Here is a 24,183-nt window from a genome sequence, read left to right as displayed (position 1 = left end):
TGGAAACATAATCATACATTGATTGGATATCTACTAAGATTCTTGGAGATTATCTCTAATATAAACCCTATTGCAACTAGAGCAAGTAACCTAGAGTTTGGGTCAGACACATATTCTGGATTTAATTGAACACTATAAATAAAAAGGTAAATAACATGTTGTCACGCCCCGATTTTCAAACACAATTAATTATCAGAGTAAATACACAGGGCATGATGGTTCAGACATCAATACTAAACACTAGGAAAAATTTTCTTTAAAGAACAACAAGTAAAGATGTCCTGAACCCACAATGTCAATACAGACCCGTTCTCTCTCTAGAGTCACATATTACATTATAAATAGTTTACAAATTAAACTAAATGACAATTCAATAAATAAACACACCCACCACAACTCACTACACAGCGGAAGACTTAAACCCTACACCATAAAATAGTGCACCGGGTTGAACAAAACAATCCCAGTAAGCTTTTTAAGCTCGTATGAGTAAACTCAATTAAAATGACTCACGTCACTCATGCTTATAATTCCTCAATTCGTGAGACAATTAAAGCATTAACATTTAATTCCACAAAAACATGCTTTCACTATCTCAGTCTAACAAAATCAATAAGCAATCATCACAACACAAACGTCAAGTTCATAATAATCAATATCATGCTCAATCATTTCAACCCAACTAACACCCACATGCTCTGTCTCTCAATTCATTTTATCTCTTTTCCCACAAACCCCAATTACACAATTAACTCCAAATATGTTAAACATTTTACGTCCCCACAATCTAACAGATCACCATTCCTTTGCCTCAACGGCACAACCACGAAAACATACTCATCGTCTCACAATAACAACCAACTGCCAACCTTAGGGCATCACAACTCAGTTCACCTCACTCCAAATCCCACAACACCACTGTACTCACAACAATCATTAAGTAAAATCAGTAATCCCTGTATAGAAACTTAGTTTAGGAGATCACATTCAAACAATCAACAAAATCATAGTAATCCCTACATAAAAACTTAGTGCAGGAGGGATCACATTAAAACAAACAAAAGAAATCATAGTAATCCATGCATATAGTTTAGTTCAGGAGATTACATTAAAATCAAACAAATGAAATGAAAAGAAAGTAGATAAAGAAATCACACGATAGAAATGAAAAAGAAATATATATAATAAATCAACCAACTCACGCGAAAATCAAGAATTCACCCTTCAACTCCGCATACACAATCTTACAAAATAACGCGTTTCAATTGTAGCCCGTCACCGCCCAGGGTTATGGCATCCAATATAAACACCTCAATCGTAGCCCGTCATCCACCCAGGATTATGGCGTCCGATTCACTTACTCAATAGTAGTCCGTCATCCACTCAGGATTATGGCATCTGACTCACTTACTCAATCGTAGCCCGTCATCCACCCAGGATTATGGCGTCCGATCCCATACCCTCACACTAGTCACCACACATGTATTCACACAAATCACCGCACATGTACTCATACAGATCGTCACATAATATTGTTTCCTCATCTCTCACAACCTCAACAAATAGCAAAACCAATTCCAAATAATATGTTCTCGTCTCCAAGCCATCATCAAAATCGAATCCCACATGCTTAATAAATTCCCCAAATCATGAATCAATCAAGTCATACAAATCGACATCACAATCAATAATGATCCAAGTCTCTCATGGACAATAAATGAAAGGATCACACTTTACTCAATTACTCTTTATCAACATCAACTCAACAATATATGATAATTTACATCTTCAAGAGAAATGCTCGGAATGATAAATCAATCAATCAAATCAATACTTCACCCAATGCCATATCATCCAATATATGTATTCCATGCAAATATATATATATATATATATATATATATATACGTAGTCACCCACACAGGAATGACTACTAATACCAACTATAGTTCACACGTAGTAAAAACCGAGAAATTCATTTTTATATACCTAAAAACTCATTTTCTTAAAATCATTTTTCAAACATAACAATTAAATGTAATTAATGAAATTCCGTTGGTAAATTAACCATGTGAGATTTACTCACCTCAAATCCTGCTGCTTCTTCTTAACAGCTCAAAATACGATTCACAATCGTTCGCCAACTCAAACCATCAATCACCTAATCAAATAGGGTCTTAACTTAGCACACCATTCATAAAACGCACTTATACGAAGATCCAGCGGTCGGATCTTCACCTGTGACCATACAAAGTCATTGGGACAGTCCTACGATCAATAAATCAAAACTACAAGTCCATCGGACGGTCCGATCTTCACATATCACAAATCGAACGATTGAAATCGATCGAAATCGTAAAATTCATAACTTAATCATACGATCTCCAAAATTTACATGCTATAAATCGAAATGATCATATCAACATGTAGAACATAAAAATCGGCAGAAACTGCCCTTGGGGTCACCGGAAGTGGCCGGAAAAGGCTGCCGGAGTTAGAGGCAGAGCCGCCGCCGACCACCTCCAAAGGCGTCGGGGCTAGGCTACTCCTCTTCGTTTCATCAATATGAGAAACTTTCATAACTAGCACAAAGTCAGAAAATGAGTGGAAGTGGTTGAAATTACCTAAAACAGTCTGGTTTGGCTGAAATTTTTCCAGTTTTCGGATGAGGCTCCGTTCAACGTGAAATCGATCGCTTCAGGTCTGGTCCTTCTTGGTGCTTGTTTAGAAAGTTGAGGCGAGTTCAACAAGTGAAGAACCTCGAGTTTTGGTTGTCGGAGCTAGGACAAATCGGGATCGACTTCAAATCGGGCTCAAACCGAACGAAACTTCCCGCCGCCGTTACAGGCCGTTCCGCCGCTCAAGGCTACCACTTGAAGCTGCGCAAGGACGAGGCGAGCACGATGGAAGTGGTCTGGAGTCGTGAGGTGGCCGGCGAGGCGAGAACTCGGTCGGAGAAGGTGAGCTCTGTTTTGGGCGAGAGAGAGAGAGAGAGAGAGAGAGAGAGGTTTCCAGAAATGGAAATCCGACTATTTTTGGCAACCTTCCAAAAATAGCTAGGGTTTTATCCTTTTATACCCAAAATGGAAACCTTTCCAAACGCGATAACTTCTTCATACGAACTCCGATTCTGTGTTCCGCATATGCACAAACTCGTATCGACGAGCTCTACAACTTTCGTGAAGGAAGTTTTTGGAGAAACCCAACGAATAAAAAGTCAACACTTTGACCCCTCGAAAATAAAATGTTTCGAGTAATTATTCGTCTGAAACACTTCCGCTTCGCCCTCGAACAACGAAATCGTCCCAACAATCAACTTAATAAATTTCGAAAAATCATCATAAATTAATAATGAATTTCCAGGGTATTACACATGTTCACAGCAGAACTAATTTAGCAATTAGATCCCAGAAGGATTCCTAGTGCTGCTTACAAACAAAAGTGTTTTTCTTTTACAAGAGTCAACCAAAATGAGAAAATACTACTTTCCACTGCCCACAACCCGAACTCTTCTGAAAGTGAAACTAAAAGAACTTGCAAACACAAAGAAATGAGGAATGAGCAAAAAGCACGCTTAGTGAATGACTCGAGTACTAAGCCAATAACATTAATCCCGAATATCACAGCCACATGATTCAAAATCATAGCAATAACAAGTCACCGAGAAGTAATTAGCTAGGTTTGGTTTGGTAACCAAACACCCACTTGAAAATAGATCAATACAATGATCAAATTATTTCCCCAGAAAGAATCAAGCTACCACTGTAAGCTCATAAATCAATTTGAGATGCCACTGCATGCCCACAGATCAACACAATGATCAAAACCCTTTCACCGAAAAGAATCAAGATGCCACTGCACGCTCATAAATCAATTTGAGATGCCACTGCGTACCCACAGATTAAATATCATATGGGAATGCCACCGCAAACCCATTAACTAAAATAATATTAGGAATGCCACTGCATACCTGTTAGCTAAAATGGGTTACCATAACCCAAATGATCGTGCCACATATAGTAACGTCATAATAGTAATGTGCACATTGCCAGTACCACTGACCTACTGGCTAGAGGATTCTACATAATATATAGTTTTCGTGCTCCCACCGCACAAATCGGGAAATTAAATCATCACAAACACATCAAAACAAATCACACATAAGCAAAGAAATGAAATCATACAAAAGCAATCAAACTTCACAATAGAATTTACAGACTAATATGCAGCTTAATCAAAACGGTAAGCTGATTTCTAGCTCTACAAAGATGAAAGACTAAAAAGCATTACATCTTGATTGCGATACTAACCAAAATAAGTCATAAGCTGAGGCACTTAAAACCCAACAACAAAAATCAGAGAGAAAATGAACAAAACCAAAACACTCTAACCGACTAAAAACATTTACTACAAGATAACAGGGCTCACAATGACAACAAAAAGGTATATTTTTAGAAAGCTCTTCACATAATGTTTATTTGATTGTGAGATTTCTAATCTCATGGTCTTTGTTTCACAATTAAAATCTTCAAAGTTTGGGTATTTAAAGAAGACTGCAAGTTTTGGTAGAGGTTGGACTTTGTTTTGGTTTTATTTTGTTGAACTCTTTTGGGTTTTGGTATCGTTTGAGATTTGAGGTGAGTGGCTGTTCTTTCTTTCAACATGTTTTGTCTATGATTTTCTTTGGTTGATTTCTACCATGTTAATTTTGAAATGCTGGTGTGATTCAATTGTGAATTGTGAGTGACTTTGTATATGGAAATATTACTTCTGTTTTATTATTTATCAATGTTGGTTGACTTGTTAATTAATTTTCTCTCTTTTACTTGTTGGTTTTGCTTCCATTTGTTAGTACTGCTCCCATGATTGAAATGTTTGAGTTGCTTTGGGAGAACCATTGTTTACAGGTTCAGCTTTGTGATGCAGCTGGTGTTTCCCAAGTGTTGAGGCTATTTTACTAGTTTCTACTAAGCTCAAATAGCCGAATTGCTAGCATAGGAAGTTGTCATTTCATTTTTGTTTTCTGTTCTCAAATGTTCAATTAGTTGTGACATCTTGGTGAAGAAGGGTTTTGCTATGTAATTTGGTTATATGCTTTTATTATATCTACGCTTCAGTGATTGGCTTTGAAATTTTAGAAAATTGCTTCTTATGGGTCAATTGTTAATTGGGTATTTGATGGTAATTAAGTTGTTGTACTCAATTTATTTATCTGTTTATGTTTGCTATTGTACTGACTGATTATAATGTTGTCAATTGTCAACATAGTCAATGGATGATTTGTGGAATTTGAGTGCTCATGTGCATGTAATCTGTTTTGGTGTGGTTGTGATGAGTTGATTTCCCGATTTGTGCAATGGGAGTACGAAAACTATATACTATTTATAATCCTCTAGACAGTAGGAGAGTGGTACTGGCAATGTGCACATTACTATTATGACGTGACCATGTGTGGCATGATCATTTGGGTTGTGGTAACCCATTTTAGCTAACAGGTTTGCAGTGGTATTCCTAATATTATTTTAGTTAACTGGTTTGCAGTGGCATTCCCATATGATATTTAACCAGTGGGTACACAGTGACATCTCAAATAGATTTATGAGCTTGCAGTGGCAACTTGATTCTTTTCGGTGAAAGGGTATGATCATTGTGTTGATTTGTGGGTATGCAGTGGAATCTCAAATTGATTTATGAGCTTGCAGTGGCAGCTCTATTCTTTCTGAAGAAATGTTTTGATCATTGTATTGATCTCACTACTACAATAAGTTAATCAGACGACGGAGATTTGGAGTTGTGTGATGACCAGCCACACTGTGGTCTAAACGAGTGTTGTGTGATTGAAAAATCACACAACGGTGAATTCACCGTTGTGCAATATTCATTTCCTCAACAGATATTTAGTTCTGTTGTGTGAATTCTGCGCAGGCATGTGCCTGGCCTGGCATGCGTGGGGATGCTTCGGCATTGACATGGCCATTCAGACAACAAAAAGTGAAATTTAGCTGTTGTCTGAGATTCATAACACACAACAATTATATTGTTTATTTGTTGTCTGAGATTCATAACACACAACAGATAGAATTTTTTCTTTGTTGTCTGAGATAAGTAACAGACAACCCAATGAAATGATATCTGTTGTCTGTTGATTGATTCAGACAACAGGGATAATTTTATTTCTGTTGTGTGTTATGAATCTCACACAACATAATTTTGTTATTTTCTGTTGTTGGTTGTTAGTTCACACAACAGCTATATTGTCTTAACTGTGGTGTGAATATTGTAATCGAATTGGCTAACATCTAGTAACTGTTGTACGAGAAGCCTTAATTTTGAATCCTTTTACAGTCAGACAACATATTATTCTACATTGAGTTGTATGACTGAACCTTGGACAACAAGACAAATATTCACAGAAATAATGCTCAATATATTACCATATAAACAGTACTATAATCCATATAATTCAAGTACCATTATTCAAACATCTATACATTCAAGTAACTAGATAATGTATCAAACAAGAGCATTCCTAGCTATACATGAATCAAAAACATTCATATTCTCAATGGCTCTTATCCTTCAGCTGCCTTTGGCTTCAATAAAACCTGGAAGGATCTGCTCCAATTGCTTTATACTTTTTGCAGATTTAGGATCATTAGGAAGGAGATCAGCTTCCTTCATTGCACACAAGGCCCCAGTTTCTTTGCAATATATTTAGAAGAAGTAATCAGCAGAAGAACAGCAGACCTCAATCTGCGAATATAAATAAGCTCAGCAAATAGCTCGATGATCTCCTGAGCTACCATCATATTCTTCGCTCTAATAATATGGTCTACCTGAAATACATATACCAAAAAATTACTAACAACTAAGAACTTGTTCACACAAGTAAATTAACCCCAATAAAAGTAATAATAAAGTTTTAACAAATATATATATATATATATATAGCAAAACCTTGATCACTACATAGTAACAAATACCCATAGCACTGAACATAAACCAAAATAAAAGAATAACCAAAATATCACAAACTCATGTAGCCAAAGTCTGTAAGCATTACCTTTGTAATAAATAAAATGTCCACAATGAAAGTCCAATCTTCAAAGAAGAAAAGAAACCTGGAGTGCAATCAACCAAAAGAAAAGCTATGGTACCAGCACATGCAACAAAGCTAACCAGCAATAAAGCAAAATATAACAAGGCAAAAGCAATATAGAATAATCTTAACCAACCAATTGCTGAAAACTGAACCACCAAAATCAATACCCAAACTTAACAAATTCAACTTGTATAAAACTCTACTAAGAAAACAAGGGGATCCTACTGCAAATAAGCCTATAGAAGCCTACATAAGTTTTAACTGGCAGCACTAGCCCTTAAGACTTATTTCAGATTCAAAGAAGCTCAGACCGAGCAAAAAAAGAAACTAAGGAGCTGCTTCTTCAGTCCAGACCATATTCAAGAGACAAGAACAACAAATAAAAGTACTTGAAATTTAAAAAGCATGTTAGAAGTTTATTACTAGGTTGTCCGGACTCACCTTGTTTATCCCATATCTGCAAAGGTTTGCTCCTAATTATCCAGAAAAATGCACAGGTTAAGCATCAAAATTACAACAAGTATGATAAACGAAAACTGAAAACACAAGAGTGAAAGACGATGATGCATACCCAAGGCTGCATGGAATGGAGAGAAACCCAGATTGGAATGTGTTCTTGAACATATTTCACTTGCTTCTAAGTCAAGCTACAATGAAAGCCATTTACACAATGAACCATTTGAATGATAGAGAAAGGTAAAGAAAACTACAGTAACAAGGTAACAAGGTAGTAGTTGGATCCAATATCTAGTCCATCTCATTAGAGAGAGAGAGAGAGAGAGAAAAAAAAAAACCATAAAAGGTGTCAAGAAACTGCCTTTGGGGTAAATTGCTGCCAACCTAATCAACTATGGGCAATGAAAAGTACTAGACTCCTGTTGCTAGATAGCAAATTCTCTATATGTAAATTCCTGTAAAACTATATCATCAATAGTTTTAAAGATAGAATTCAGCACACAAATTTTAATGGCCCATATCAACAATACTCTTATATAGTTAAGTGGCAAAACCATACATTTTTCATTTGTGTTTTCTGCAACGTAAAAGAGTTGTATAAAGTATCAAAGTATCACTGCAACCTAAAGGGCTGAGTGGCTACAACTGCTTTTGAGAACCTGTATATCATCTAGGCCAAAGTTGCTTCCAAACAAATTTTCTTCTATGCATTATATAGCATAAAAGTGAAGAAGAGTAACACTACGCCTTTTCATGCTCAACCCTAAAAGTAAGGCTAATGAGAATAGGGAAAAAAGGGCAATTGCATGTAACTATTAGTGTGATGCCCCAGAAATTCGTAATTATTTTCCGAGGAATTTCCAGAATCTAATTTATGGTTGTTGGACGGTTTCGTGGCTCGTGGATGGAGCGGAAGTGTTTCGGACGAATTTCTATTTGAAAGGTATGACTTTAGGGGGGGGCTCAAGGTTGACTTTTTATTCGTTGGGATTCTCTGAAAACTTCCTTCACAAAAGTTGTAGAGCACGTCGATACGAGTTCGTGGATATGTGGAACGCGAGAATCGGAGTTCGTATGAGAAAGTTATAGCCATTGGAAGAAATTTCCATTTTGGTATAAATAGAAGTTTCCCGAAGGAGAAACTTACTATTTTCATAATTTCCTTTTCCGGAAACCATTCCTTTCTCTCTCTTCTCTCTCGTTCGCACCTTCAGAATCAAAATTATCCGGTTGACCCGACCCGAACCTGGACGATCCGACCTGACTTTTCCGGCGAACTACGGCGGTCTCCGGCGACGAAACTTTCCAGATCAGTTCGTCTCCTCCGTCTGGCTGTCCCTGTGGTGTCCTCTAGCACCGATTCTCGGTGGCGGCGGCGGTAGAAGGTGGTGCAGGTTGGCGTTTTCGGACCCGGTCGGAAATCCTTGTTCTGACGTCGGCGAGGCTTCAAGTCTTCTTGGTTGAGCTCAGAGCAGCCTCGTTGATCGATCCTTGGTGGTTGTTTGGATCGATTCACGTGAAACTTCGATCAACTTTGATTGGATTACTGTTCACGACTTGTGAGGTAGTTTTCGATCCCTTAAGCTTGTTTTCTAACTTCGAGCCAGTTATGAAAGTTCACAAGCATGCTTAGATGAAGAACTTTGGTGTTGGGAGTTTTGTGAAATATTGAGTTTTGGCTGGCGGCGGTGCGCCACCGTCTGTGGAGGTGTTCCGGCGGTGTTCCGGCCACGTAAGGAACTGTTTTTGGTATTATATATGTTCTACTCGTTGATGCGAGCGTTTCGATATATAATATGCAAATTTTGGAGTTTGTATGGAATTGTTATGATTTTTGCAGTTTCATACCGATCGATTTATTCTATCCGTGAGGATTCGAGCGTCCGATCGACTTGTGGTTTGGTCACATAGATCGTGGACGTATACCGGAGACTTTGGGAGGTCTCGGATGTGGTTTTGCCTCGATTGGCGCCACTTTGGGGATTTTAGTTCAAAATAGGGGTTTCAAACTTTAATCAAATGTGAATCGTTACTGATTTGAGATCATTGGTGATTAGGTGCTTCTAAAGGTGAATTGGACGAGTTGTTGGTGATAGTGTTAGTTCGGTTCTGTATAGAAGACGCAGCAGGAGTTTCGAGGTGAGTAATCTCACGATGTTCATTCACGAACGGGTTTACCATATTGTCTTGGAGTTATGAGATTAACTGTGACTATAGTTGATATCTAAGTGGCTTGTGTAGGAATATCTGTGTGATGAATCGATGACATTAGTATGATGAATCTTTGTGATGATTGTCATGTAAAGCTTGCGTAGAAATATTAGTGTAGCTTGTGTAGGGATGTTTGTGTGATGATTGCTATCTGTGTGATGACTAGCAATGAATCTATGTGATGATCGCTATCTATGTGATGACCGGCGATATCTGTGTGATGAATATGTGCGATGATTGCTATCTGTGTAATGACTAGCAATGAATCTATGTGATGATCGCTATCTATGTGATGACCGGCGATATATGTGTGATGAATATATGCGATGATTGCTATCTGTGTGATGACTAGCAATGAATCTACGTGATGATGGTTATCTATGTGATGACCGGCGATATCTGTGTGATGATTAGTTAGATAATCGCAATCTGTGTGATGATCAGTAGGATGACTGGCAATATCTGTGTGACAATTTGTTGGATGATCGCTATCTATGTGATGATCGGCGATATCTGTGTGATGATCAGTAGGATGATGGCTATCTGTGTGATGATCGATGAAATCTATGTGATGATCAGTGTGATGACAGCTCGGTAGCGGAGTTGAATTGTTATTAAGTTAACAAAGATCGAGAGGACTGCTGTGATGGTTGGGGCTACCTACAGACGTCAGAGTGTGGGATTACTATGGTTTGAATTGCTTGACTTATGTGACCTCCTGAACTAAATTATATGCAGGGGTTACCATGACTTGTTTTGCTTGTTTTGAATTGTGATTGCCTTGTTTTCTTCTTGATTTGATTGATTGATGGTTTGATTTATCTTGAAAACCATAGTGGTGACGATTGTGCTCTGTGTGAGGATAGGAAGGTGATTCATTGTTTTCACCTTGATGTCATGTTGATGATAAGGTTTCCGGTGGGAAGGAAATGAGTGTGATCCTTGTGACTCAACATTGTGCGTCAAGGGATTTTTCAAACATTATCTAAGGAGGTTTTGTTTAATGGGGAATTTGTGTAATGAGATTCTAGGTTGAGAATCTGATAGTGTAGTTTAGTCACGAGTTGACCTACGTAAGCATGAGATGGAAGGGTGAAGCAGATGGCTGTAGGTGTGTGATGTATGCTTATCGTTGTTTAGGTTGGGGTGACTTGAGAAATGTGTTTTGCTTTGTGGTTTTAAGTTACTCATATGGGCTTGCAAAAGCTTACCGGGTTTGTTGTGTGGCAACCCGGTACACCATTCCAACGGTGTAGGGGTTATTTCTGCAGGTCAGGTTGATCGTGGTTGATGCTGAGGTAGCGTGCTTGCAGCTTAACGGTAAGAAGTCAGTTTTGTGACTTTACCGTTATAAAGACTTCCGCTTGTGGTAAGCTCTGAGGAGCATTTACGTTTTATCTTGTTGTTGACAATTTAATTCATAAGCTTGTGTAATATATAACTCTATGGAGCGAGTGTATATTAACTTTGAGGGTTCAGGGCATCAATATGTGTGTAAGTTAAGGGGAAAAAGATTTCAGGTATTTTGTATTGATGACTGAACGTTCACGCATGTATAATTATGGGATTATATATATATATATCGATTTTCATGTGTGTAAAATCAGGGGCGTGACAATTAGCTAAATTGCATGTAACACTACACATGTTACACTACGCCTTTCTTATGAGTTAAAATGTCATCATAAGTATATAAAAGAGCAGCAAACTTATATTGCAATTCACCAGAAAACAGTAAATGGAAGAAGAAAGAAATTCCTGAAGCTCTTTAAGCAAATGATTGCAGCCAGTGCTTACTCTGAAGCTGATAGTGGGACTCCCAAGAGCTCGCATTTTGCTTAGATCTCTGTTACTAACTCAAAATTGATTTTGGACGAAGAAAATGAAACAAAAATGAGACAATAACAAATACCTGGCCAGGAGTAGATGATTTCACTAACAAATGGATGTGAAAGGTTGGAGAAATACCTGCCCAGCTCAATAGAATGTCGTCCCTCAATCAATGGCCTATTTTGAACAAATGCAATAACACAGCAATACTCTTTGATTCATTACTTGAACACCAGCCCAGCAATCCAATTCTTTAACCACAGAGTAAATTATCCTTGTGTATGCATTCTTTGAGATCGGCCAGGTACAAACAAAGAAAATCACCTGAAACAATTGAACAAATAGACTAAATTGATTCAAACCCCAAGTTAATTCAGCCAACAGCCCAACAGCAATGAAAAATCAACCAAGTCTTAGATATCCAAAATTCACAAACCAAGAAAGTAGAAATAAAAGACAATGTTCAAAATCATTCAATTCATGCATGATATCATTAGTACAATGTTTACAGGCCTATAGAACCCATTACTGCCTTACCCCACGATTTGTAGACCATTGGAATCACCGTCAGCAACTCCTTAAGAGACAAGTTTTTGAAGATTAGACCCAATGCATCGGGTATTAATTCGTCCCATTGCCGAAAATCACTTGCCTAACTTGCCACTTCCATTTATTTCACCTTCAGAAAATGAGAGACCAGTAAAGACTAATCAATTTCTCAGCTTAGCAGAACCATTACGAATAGAAAAGTCACAATGTTTCTATGAGCATCTCATGTAAAAAGTTTTTGAAATTCATCACAACCTATATATTCAGCATGAGCAGAAATAAATCCAAGATAATTTTCTACTAATCAACAACTGTTGAAGGAAAAACAAAATGGCCTTCAGCATACAAATTAAAAACAAGAAAACTAAGAACAAGAACAAGAATTGTAAACACAAAGGAGTAAAATAATATTATAAGACAGAAAAGGCAGAAATAGAAAACACATACCAGCACTGACCACATAAAGAAAACAAAAGGATGAAGAAGAACAACTATCTTCAATTCTAACGAAGAAACAAAACAGAGTTGGGGGAGAGAAGAAAAGCCAAGAAATTACTAGTATGGGAAACAATACGGCAAGAAATCAAACATTAAGAGATCAAATAAAGACCAAAATCTTCTTGCAGATCCAACAAAATCCATATGTGAACAAGAACACCATTTAATGGAATCACAAACAAGGAAAAAATAAGCATAAAGACATAGATTTCAGACCAAATGAGAGCTAAAACAAAATGAGACTTACCAATCAAAGACCAAGATTCAGTACTTTCTGTTCAAAGGGTTCATTGAGTGCATGAAAAACTCTCCACAGATCTAGATGAAAGGCCAAAAGCTCCAGTTTCTGTTGGTCATCACTCCTTAACTGGGTTGGTAAATCTCAAATTATATACAAGCCATCACATAGAACAGAACAAAAGCATTTATACAAAAGTATGTTCCGACTATACCTTCTCCTTCGTTCTCTTAGTCTGCAACAAGAAAAAACCATTTCTTAGAAATACGCAACTTTTGAAGATACCAAAACAATTTGAAACAACCAAATTGATTCCAAACTCGATCTCTACAACCCAAATGGTAAAACCCAGAATCCGAATTCCGCAAACATGAACCGCAAAGGGATTGATAGATCAAAAATTAATTACTAGTACTGTGGGGCCACCATCAGTGATTCAAACACTCAGAGAGAAAATACTATTCTCACCTGGCGGTTAGATTCAGCAGGGTGAGAGGCGAAGCCAAGAATGAGAGTGAAAGGAGGAGGGAGGAAGAAAAGCTGGGAAGCAATGCCTGTAGACGACGGCGGTCTTCTATTTCAAGACACGAACCCAAACGACGCAGCTTTTGGAGTACCGGAACACCAAGTCACTGAGCTAGAGGCACCAATCGAGGCGGAGAAAAACCAAAACCAGGAGGAGGCTCAAGCTGTTGAGGACGGTGACGGCGAGGGAGAAGAGGCTGAGGCCGAGGCCGAGGATGAGAATAAGGAGCGGAGTACTAAGCTTGAAATCGAAGCCATTTGCCAGAAAAGGGTTCAAAAGAGAGATGGGTCTTTTGTCCAGCTTTGTTTGGAATTTTCAATCTATGAAGGAGAGGACTGAGATCGAGATAGGTTTGTAAGAGAGATGAGGTTCTAGGTTTAAGAGAGGACTGAGATTTTGTTCAGGGGTGAGAGAGAGCTGAGGGTCGAGAGGAGGGCTTTGATTTATTGTTTTTTCTCTTTTGGACACGAAGTGGCAATTAAACCTAGCTATAAATTCTCAAAGTTATTCACACAACAGAAACCTCACCAACTGTCGTCTGAGTGCACAGCATTAAAAATCAAAATGTGAAATCATGGAGGGAAACATGGCGCCTACAGCATTTTGGCTTAAAATGTTGCCGCCCAGTTTCAAGTTCACACAACAGAAAATCTTAAATCTGTTGTATAATTTCTACAGCTTGCACTAGGCCTATCTAGGGGAAGACATTCAAGCAAGCTTCCTCAAATTTTGGTGCTTAGTTTTTCAATCACACAACGGAAATAGTAAAACCCGTTGTCCTAGTAGCCCAAATTTCAATGTTTCAAAAGCCAACCAAGACTCCAAAGTGGAGGGAAATCTGCCGCTAAATTTTTTAAGACTCAGACGACGGACAATACTTAATTCCGTTGTGCAATGTAGTTCTGATAAAAAAGTTAACACTTAGTTGGCATTCACACAACAGAATATAACTAAAACCGTTGTATGATAGAGCTTACTTAAACACACAACATATAATTTCTGTTCCGTTGTGTGATTAGTGTTGTGTGATTAACTTTTTGTAGTAGTGTCTATTTTCAAGTGGGTGTTTGGTTACCAAACCTAATTACTTCTCAGTGACTTGTTGTTGCTATGATTTTGAATCATGTGGCTGTGATGTTCGGGATTAATGTTATTGGCTTAGTACTCGAGTCATTCACTGAGCATGTTTTTTGCTCATTCCTCATTTCTTTTTGTTTGCAGGTTCTTTTAGTTTTGGTTTTAGAAGAGTTTGGGTTGTGGGCAGTAGAGAGTAGTATTTTCTCATTTTGGTCGACTCTTGTAAAAGAAAAACACTTTTCTTTGTAAGTAGCACTTGGAATCCTTTTGGGATCTAATTGCTAAATTAGTTCTGCTGTGAACATGTTATTTACCTTTTTATTTATAGCAAATTTTCCCAGCATAATTGTATAATTTTAGAAAGCTCTTCACATATATAATGTATATACGTCACAATCAGATCTTATAAAGCATTGTGACGTATATGTTCTAATTTGTACTCAAGAACCTTATAATAATATGCACGCTAGGTTGTTCTCAGGTTCTTAATTCACATCAAGTCACTCATCAAATACTGAAATCTCAAACAGACTTTTTTGGATCTGACATATATGGTGTTTTTTTTTTGCTTAATATGCAATCATTTTATACTTTTATTTAGTTATCGTCGTAATTTACAATGTTACTTTCGGACTCTGTAAAATCATCCCAAAAAAAAAAAAAGTATTAGATCGATATTTTTGAGTTCCTTAAATTTAAGAGTTTGTGAGAAAACAAGAACATGATATTTAGTTCCCTTACAAACAACAATGCAATTGATTATGAATGATGCAAAACTAGGTTTTATTCGGCAAAGATGAACTAGGGACAATTAATTTTCTTAAGTATTGTATTAGTTAATTTGGCAAAGGCATCAACTACCTAGGTTTCACACTAAATCCTGCAAGGGCATCTAATATTTGACCTAGATGCTAGCTTAAAGCTATTTAGAAATGAGAAATCAAGCAAACCAACCAATTATTACAAAAGGTGATTGTAGTTCACCACTCACACTCACACTCACACATGCACACAAGAGGTGCTTTCATGCTCTTAATGCCTAGAGGTGATTAATCTCAAAACCATAATCATGAATCATGATATGACAAATGCATTATACTTGAATTAGTCAAACTTAACTACAAATTTGGCTATAGGACACTGATAGGGGCCTCTGATATGAGTTGGTTTCTAAAGTAGTCCACTTTGGCACTGTTGGGCTTTCATTAGTGCCTTTGCGTTTCCAAGGCACCATAATCATGATATGTTGAAAAAGGTTTTTCCAATAAATTCGATTTATATGTCTTAGGGCCTATAATATTTTCTTTTATTTTCTAATATTTTTCTTAATTTTTATTATTTTTGAAATTTATCAATAAAGCTTTGAGAAATTTTATTCACACATCCCTAAATACTTAATATACACCTCTTGTTAAAGGAAAAACATATTGTGTGCATTCGTTAAAGCAACTGACGGAGAGGGAATCAATGAATCAGTGATTATCATCAATCAGCACGATTAATTACGGATCAATCAGCATTTAGTATCATTAATGTAATCGATATTTCCGTTGTAATTCTATCCCTATATAAAGGGACTATGAAATGAAATGAGTAGACCAATTCCAATCTCAATTTTACTTTAACACGTTATCAGCACGCTCAGAGCCAATAGCCAAAGAAAAAAATCTTAATTTTCTAGTTTCTTTCTTCTTCCCATCGAGAAAAAATCAAAACCCTAGAAGAAAAAAAAAACTTTTTCTTCTTTTCTACCACCCAAAAAAAAAAATCCAGATCGGCCTCCTCCTCTCCGGCCCTCCCTGCATGCAATACCCCAGCCTACACGGGCCTTACCTGCACAGCCCAGCCCCAATCGCTGCCCAGCCCTACCCTGCAATCGCTGCCACCAAACCTCACCGGCCTCACCTCACCAACCCCGCCTTGCACTTCCGGCGTTTGCAGTCACTGGCCTCACCTCACCAACCACCTGCAATGGCGCTGCTCTCTCACCCATCCCAGATTTGCGTGCGTCCTTTGCCCAGATTTGCAGCACACCACCGACGAACAACAACAGCACCACAAACCTGCAGCGCAGCCTCCACCACGCCCTCTGACCCCTCGTCTGCCAGATCCCCGCGCCGGCGCACCACAAACCTGCAACGCAGCCTCACCTAGCCTCGAGCGGCCTCCCACCTGCCCACCTCGCCTAGCCGCCTCAGCCCACCATCTGTAAACCCAGAAGGAAGAAGCAGACGCGAACAAGAAAGAAAAAAACGGTGTGACCCGGCCCAAAAAAAAAAAAAAAAAAGGAAAAAAAGCAGGAAACAAAAAAAAAACAAAAAACAGGCCTTGCTGCCCAAGAAAAAAAAAGCAAAGAGAAAAGAAAAATGCCCTGCGGCCCAGAAAAGAAACAAAGCAGGCTAAGAAAAAAAAGGCATCGCGGCCCACTGATGCAAAGAGGGAGTAAGCGGCCCAATTTTTTCTCAAGCACAAAAAACATCGCTACGCACGCCTGCATCAACACGCGCGTGCGCTAGAATTGTTTTATTTTCTCAAAACCATGTATGTTCTCTTTTATTTATTTTCATACTATGGTATATTTCATTATTTATAATTAGAACTTTTGAGCATGTTAGATAATTTTGATCATTTTAAGCATGCCTTGTTATTTATGTTTTACATGATTATATTTAAGCATGTTTTAATTATGCTATGGTTTATACTTTATTTTGAACATGCCATATATTTTTTTTGTTATATATTAATTATGCAATTTTGAAGCATGTTTTGTGAATTTTATTTACGCTTATATAATTATTCCTAAGCATGCCTTTATATTATGCTATCGTTTGTATTTTATTTTACGCATGATATATTATTGCTATTATTATGTGTAACATATATTTTGGTATATATTTGTGAATTTGAGCATGCCATGTAGTTTATTTTTATATATGCTATGTTTTATTTATTATTAAATGTGCTGTTGTTTTTTCTAGAATGCAACATGTACAATTGGGAAAATCGTCCGTACCATACCTGACGTTTGGCCCATTCTAAACTTTCGTACCTTACGTTTAGAAAATATCATAGCGGTACCTGAGGTTCTGATCCCGACCGAAGTTTGGTACCTGGAGTCGTTAGCTCTGTTACGGAAAATGCATGCTGAAGGATATTTTCGTCTTTTCATGTCATAATTCATTATTTTTTTTATCTTAGTATTTTCTTCTGTTTCTTTTTTCTCTATCTCCCTATTGTCCCTCTCTCTCTCTCTCTCTCTCTCTCTCTGAACCTTCAAACAATCCCACTTCAATGTCCAAATTCCACAACCCATTACTCCATTAGTCTCAACCATCCAAAATGAGCTTCAAGAAGCTCAAAGCTTCAAACTTTGGCTTGTTTCTTTTATATTCAACGGTTTCCCCACAACCCAAATCTATATACATAATCCCTGAGCTAGTCCTCTTCATCTCATCTTCTCCTATTTCGTTTCCCAGAAAAAATATAAGGCCCCCCATCAATTGATTCAATTCCAAACAATCAGCAACTGAAGCAAGCCAACATGGATTTTTTATACCCAATCAATAAGAAACAATGATTCAGAAAACCCACTGAATTACTTGAATCAATAGACCCAATCGTAAACAAAGAATTGAAATTGATTGAAAACTGAATAACAAGGAGAGACAAAGACGGAGATGGAGGCTGGAGATTGAGAGAAAGGAGCAATATCAGAGATGAAGTTCTGAGCCTCAGAATCGGATTGAGGTCAAGCGCTGGAGAGAGAGAGAGAGGCGGGCGGTGGTCGACGACGGAGTCATGGTCACTACGGTGGTCGATTGAGAGAGGCTGATTTCATTAGGACATCGGAGCCGATGACAACACCTATCTGGAAACTGAAACCGAGACATCGGAGTACAACTACTTCCACAACATACCAAAATCCCAACCTGCGGCCCACATAAACCGCTCGTATTCCCAATCGGAGAAGTACACCCAGTCCGAAACTGAGAGATCAGAGTATGATTTCTTCATCCCCAACCGTAACCCTAAAGCTCCGACCAAGGCTCAGTTGGAGAAGTATGCTCAGTCGGATAGAGAAGAGGTCCAGTGCAGCGAATGGGGCGATAACGATCACTACAGCACAACGAGCTTGTCTGAAAACGAAGACGACGACAGGGATTTGAGATCCGAGATGGGGACTTGGTCGAATTTCGACCCGTCGGTTCGGGCCGAGTCGGTTGCAGGCTTGGTACCGCTAGCCTAGACGATGTCGAAGCATGCGCCTAGCAAGAGGTCGGAGGAGTCGGAAGGGAGTACTCAGCGGAGCAATGAAATCTCGAACATGAAAATGGTGGTGAGGCATAAAGACTTGAATGAGATTGTGGAGGAGATTAAGGAGAATTTCGATAAGGTCGTGGCGGCCGGAGACCAGGTTTTCGAGATGCTTGAGTCCAATAGGGCCCAGCTTGATGGAAGCTTCCGCCCAACCTCGGCGATTTGACATTAATTGAGTCGAAACGCCCAATTCCTCCGCCGCCTTCATAAATTTTTTTTGCTTTTTTTATTATATGAAAAAAATTAAGGAAAACAAAATTAAAAGGGTATATTGGTCATTTAATGATCAAAATCCTTCAACTGTCAATTTTTGTAACAGAGCTAACGGCTCCAGGTACCAAACTTAGGTCGGGGTCAGAACCTCAGGTACCGTTATGATATTTTCTAAACGTGAGGTACGAAAGTTTAGAATGGGCCAAACGTCAGGTATGGTACGGACGATTTTCCCTATACAATTTGCTTTGCCATGATAATGAAATTTCATGTGCATTATACACACAACATTACCGTGATAAAGTATTTTCACATAGCATCGAAAAAAATGTGACCATTACGAATCTTGGTCTTGAAATCTAATTCACATTTTTGGAAAATAATTTACGTGGATGTCTTTATGACTGCGTAATTTATATCTTCTCTCTTGTTTATGTAGATGGTTGATCCAACTCGACCTAAATTTGACATCTTGGACTCAGAAGGACTTGAGTACCATCGTTGGGTTTCCGATGTGGAAACTGCCTTTGTGGCAAAAGACTACACTACCACCATTACCGACCCCAAAGATGATGAACTATCTAATAAGGTGAAAGCAAATGCCTTAATGTTTCTGAGGCGACATATTGATCGATCCTAGCCTACGCTGGGAGTACCTTCAGTTGAAGACACCCAAAGAACTGTAGGATGCCCTTAAGGGACGTTTTGGGAACATTCATGACACTTTGCTCCCAGAATTGGCCGTTCAGTGGAATGGAATCCGCTTGCTTGACTATAAAAAGGTCAATGACTTCAACAAGGACATGTTGCGCTTAAAGGCACGTCTCAATTTCTATGGAAGGGAAATCACAGAAGATGATATGATCTACAAGACTCTTACCACCTTTCCTACTTCAGCATTTATACTAGCGAACCAGTATGAGTTGGAGTATGACAACAAAAGAATCACAACCTTCAATAAGTTGACAAGCCCACTGCAAGTGGCTGAGAGACATAATGAGGTTCTCTTGAACAACAATGCCATGCCCACTGGGACAAAGAAAATTCCCGAGGCTAATTATGGAAAAATGAAAGGTGGAAAGAACTCCAATGCAAGGGGGTTTAGGCGTGCTGATCCCTACCCACGTGGCAACAATGCACCACATGGAAAGGGACATGGGGATCGTGGAAACAAAATGCAAAAGGAAAGAGTTGACAATGAACCATGCTATAGGTGTGGATTCATTGGACATTGGTACAAGAACTGCCAAGCAAACAACAGATTAGCAGCCAATTACAAGAGGTATAGAGAGTCTAAAGAACAAGAGGCTCACTATATGGAAGAAGGAGGTCATGACCTAGACGTCAACCTTACAATTGCAGACTTCAATGGCAAAAAGGAACTTGGTCAGTCAATGGATGGACTAGATTTTGACCGATCTGCTTTATCTATTTATTTTCCAAAGACAGATGTGAAGGCATAATGCCTCATTTTTAATTAGACTATTGCTTGGTCTTAAAGTTTATTTCAATAATGGTTTGATGAATTAGATTTATGAATATGACCTTGATTTGATTATCGTTGGCTTATTAATAAATTTCAAATTTTATTCTGAAGCACTGAATTTATTCAAATTTATTTATTACCCATATTTACATGGTTCGAAATAGCACCATAAAGATGTAAAGCAATACATCTAGAGAAAAAAATTATTTGAATGAAAAGAATTATCATTCTACCAAAATAGAAATACTCTAAAAAATATGAGATATGCTCTATATGCACCAAGAGCTAATCGAACCTTGTTAAAGTTTCAAAGATATTCATGCCAACGGTTATCATGTAAAAACATACTGTGAGAATGGACTTGAATGCATTTATATTACCTCTAATAAATGTGGAAGGAAACGCATTTTAGAGAAACTTATGAGTCGATTTAGTGGACTATACCTCTCTACGATTCGGATCATTCAATCCTATGCTGTCACCAACAATGAAATGTGGTACACTGACTCATACAGGATTTGACATGACCGCCTAGGGCACCCCGGTCGTGACATGATGATCCGTATTTTAAAGAACTCATATGAACGTCCCTTCTTTCGTGTGAAAAATAAAATGGGACAAAAATCCGTCACACTGCAAGGTGTCGGTCCTAGTACTGCTCAAACGCAGTCATTGCCTTCTGAAGTACCAGAAGCACTACCTCCCTCCCATTATGCCTCATTGACTATTTCAAAGACAAATCACTCGTTTTGTATAGTCTGCTCTTTGGCAAAAACAGAATCGAGACCTTCCTATGCTAAAGATACAAAACATTCCATTCTTACAAAGGATACAAAAAGATATCTGTGGACCTATCCATCCAGAATGCGGACCATTCAAGTCCTCTATGTTTCTGGTGGATGCTTCGACACACTGGTCACAAGTCGCTTTATTGTCCACAAGAAATGATACAAAACTCCTAGCACAAATTATACGTTTAAGGCCTCACCACCCTGATCACCTTATCAAGTCTATAAGGCTTGATAACGCTAGAGTTTACATCAAAAGCATTTGATGATTATTGCATGTGCATCAGGATCAATGTAGAGCATCCTGTACCCCATCTGCATACACAAAATGGTCTCACAGAAGCCACCATCAAAAGGCTACAAATGGTGGCTAGGGCATTGGTTATGCGTACCAACCTGCCTATATCTGCATGGGGTTATGCAATATTGCACGTAGCTTTACATTATTCGTTTCAGACCCACTACTAGCCAACCATTTTCTACGTACCAGTTGGTAACTGGATATGAGCCTGACATTTCACACTTACGCATATTTGGCTGCATAGTATATGTGCCTATTGCGCCCCCACAGCGCACCAAAATGGGTCCTCAGAGACGATTAATTATTTATGTTGGATACGAATCCCCAACAATTATCCGCTATTTGGAACCCTTGACAGGCGATCTCTCTACTGCTAGATTTGTGGATTGTCACTTTAATGAGACAGTCTTCCCGTTGTTAGGGGGAGATAGGAAAAAGGATTTTCCAAGCGAACGAAAGGAATTGTCGTGGTTTGTCCCCACTCTGTCTCATTTTGATCCCCGCACTTCATAATGTGAAAGTGAAGTGAAAAGAATAATCGATCTTCAGAACGTAGCAGATTCGATGCCTGATGCGTTTACTGATATCGTAAAAGTGACGAGATCACATATACCAGTTGCAAATGTGCCTGCAAGGTTAGAAGTCCCCAACAAGGGGAACGGTGCTGCAAATAGAGGCACTACAACCACACTTAGTGGATGTGTGGTTGAGGCCATGGCTCCCCAAACGAAAAGGGGGGGGCCACTTGGTTCGATTGACTCTCACCCAAGGAAGAAGAGGGCGAGTAAGGCACAAACCGATCCATTAATCATCAATGTAGAGAATCCCTCTCATGAGATTGTCTCTGATTATAGTTATGTCCATGAATCAATACTGGAGGACGCTCCGACGTTTAAAATGATTCCAGAGAACAAAGAAATCTCAACAGATTATGAGAGTGCGTATGAGTTTATAGAAAGATCTTCCATACACATTGATGATATATACTGTTGCTCAAGGAATTATAGAGCACAATGATATCGAACCACGCTCTGTTGCAAAATATCAACAAAAAGCAGATTGGCCCAAATGGAAAGAAACCATCCAGGCAGAATTAGATTCTCTGACAAAGAGACAGCTATTTGGTCCAGTAGTGCTAACCCCACCAAGTGTAAAGCATGTAGGACATAAATGGGTCTTTGTCAGAAAGCGTAATGAGAAGAATGAAGTCCTAAGGTACAAGGCTCGCCTTGTGGCGCAAGGTTTCTCACAACGCCCTGGAATTGACTACGAGGAGACATACTCTCCCGTAATGGACGTTATAACGTTCCGCTACTTAGTTAGCTTAGTAATTTTCGAATGACTGGAAATGCAGCTCATGAATGTGGTTACTACATATCTCTATGGGGATCTAGATTCAGAGATCTATATGAAAGTGCCTGATGGCCTTACATTACCCAAGTCAAGTGACTCTAAACCACGGAGTGCGTTTGCAATTAGGTTGAAACACTCACTTTACGGATTTAAACAATCCGGGCGGATGTGGTATACCCACCTTAAAACCAAAACCAAAATCTTCGCTCGTGCCTCACCTTAAAACCAAAACCAATCTCTCTTCCTCAAACCACCAGAAGCCAACAACCCCAATTTTCTCGATACCATTTTGACGAAACTAAAGCACTCTCTTTCCCTTGCACTTGTTCACTTCTACCCGCTCGCGGGTCAAGAAAGAACAAGACCCTCATCTCTACTTGGTCTATGTGGATTGCAGCAATATCCCTAGAGTTTGACGACTTGACGGCTTGATGCCCTAAATCCAAAATGAGTCGTCATTCGATGTCCCTTCCAGATGCCCATCGCACTGCTGAATTTGAAATCCCTAGTTTTCTAGGCTTTCAATTTTCAATCACAAGAGGAAAATATTGAAGAGGAAGGCGTCACAAAAGAAGATGTTCTCCCCCATCATCTCCAGTGCAAGCCCCTCAGGACCATCACCGACCATAATCCAAGCGGTCGTCATCAGGTCTGGGAGCCCAATCTCTAGTCCAAGGTTATGATTTATATATACTGCTGATCCTCTCCATTGATTTGGTCTGGGTTTTTCAATTGATATTCACTCTGTTTGTTTTAGGTTGACCCAAATTTCAAAAGAGGCGGAGGAGACCACCGAGTAGGTAGCGATTCATTTGAGGCTACGTCACCGAGTAGGTTTTGTTTCTATTTGATTTGATTCATTGATTAATCATTTTTAATTGATTTAATTAAGTGAATTCTATTTTTGATGTGTAGGCTTTGTCACAAACCTATAGTCCTTATGCGAATCTCTCTACCTTCTTCATCTCTATTTAGTTTAGGAATAGAGTTTCTGGTTTTGACTAGTTTTTGTTTGGATTCTATGCTTTGTTTTGATGGTTTGTTATTGTAGTTTTTGGGTGTCATTTGAGCCAAAGCATATTGGCACTCAAATTGATGCTCGTATTTTGGTTAAGGTTTGCATTTCAATCTTGAAAAGCTTTCGACTTTTGATTTAGATATATTGTTATTGATTAAGTGGTGGAATAAGAAATTTGTTTGAAGTTTTCTATGTGTTAATGTGTAGGCACTGATGGCAA

The 24,183-nt window shown here is 38.6% G+C and overlaps 1 protein-coding gene and 1 long non-coding RNA gene across 3 annotated transcripts; one reads left to right on the top strand and one right to left on the bottom strand.

The window, feature by feature from the left end:
- Nucleotides 1-6,430: 6,430 nt before the first annotated feature.
- LOC112190194 lies at nt 6,431-13,069 on the bottom strand. 2 transcript variants are annotated; one of them, XR_005805228.1, is made up of 6 exons: nt 12,894-13,069; nt 12,137-12,278; nt 11,567-11,923; nt 7,674-7,749; nt 7,064-7,575; nt 6,431-6,836 (listed from the first exon to the last, which is right to left on the bottom strand). It is a non-coding gene; the product is annotated as an uncharacterized LOC112190194 (long non-coding RNA). The 2 variants fall into 2 exon arrangements; XR_002932299.2 differs by lacking the exon at nt 7,064-7,575.
- Nucleotides 13,070-13,392: 323 nt separating this feature from the next.
- On the top strand, nt 13,393-18,733 carry LOC112184038 (nitrate regulatory gene2 protein-like). The gene is made up of 2 exons (XM_024322336.1): nt 13,393-13,680; nt 18,329-18,733. The coding sequence occupies exons 1-2, from the start codon at nt 13,393-13,395 to the stop codon at nt 18,731-18,733; spliced, it is 693 nt and encodes a 230-aa protein (XP_024178104.1).
- Nucleotides 18,734-24,183: the final 5,450 nt, after the last annotated feature.

Source organism: Rosa chinensis, chromosome 2 (assembly GCF_002994745.2).
Source record: "Rosa chinensis cultivar Old Blush chromosome 2, RchiOBHm-V2, whole genome shotgun sequence".
Taxonomy (NCBI): domain Eukaryota; kingdom Viridiplantae; phylum Streptophyta; class Magnoliopsida; order Rosales; family Rosaceae; genus Rosa; species Rosa chinensis.
This window is presented reverse-complemented; position numbering and strand designations above follow the sequence as displayed.

Coding starts and splice junctions, on each gene's coding strand:
- LOC112184038 (XM_024322336.1), top strand. CDS start 13,393: ATGAGAGTGAAAGGAGGAGGGAGGAAGAAAAGCTGGGAAGCAATGCCT. Junction 13,681..18,328: donor AAGCCATTTGCCAGAAAAGG/GTTCAAAAGAGA, acceptor TGATTTCATTAG/GACATCGGAGCCGATGACAA.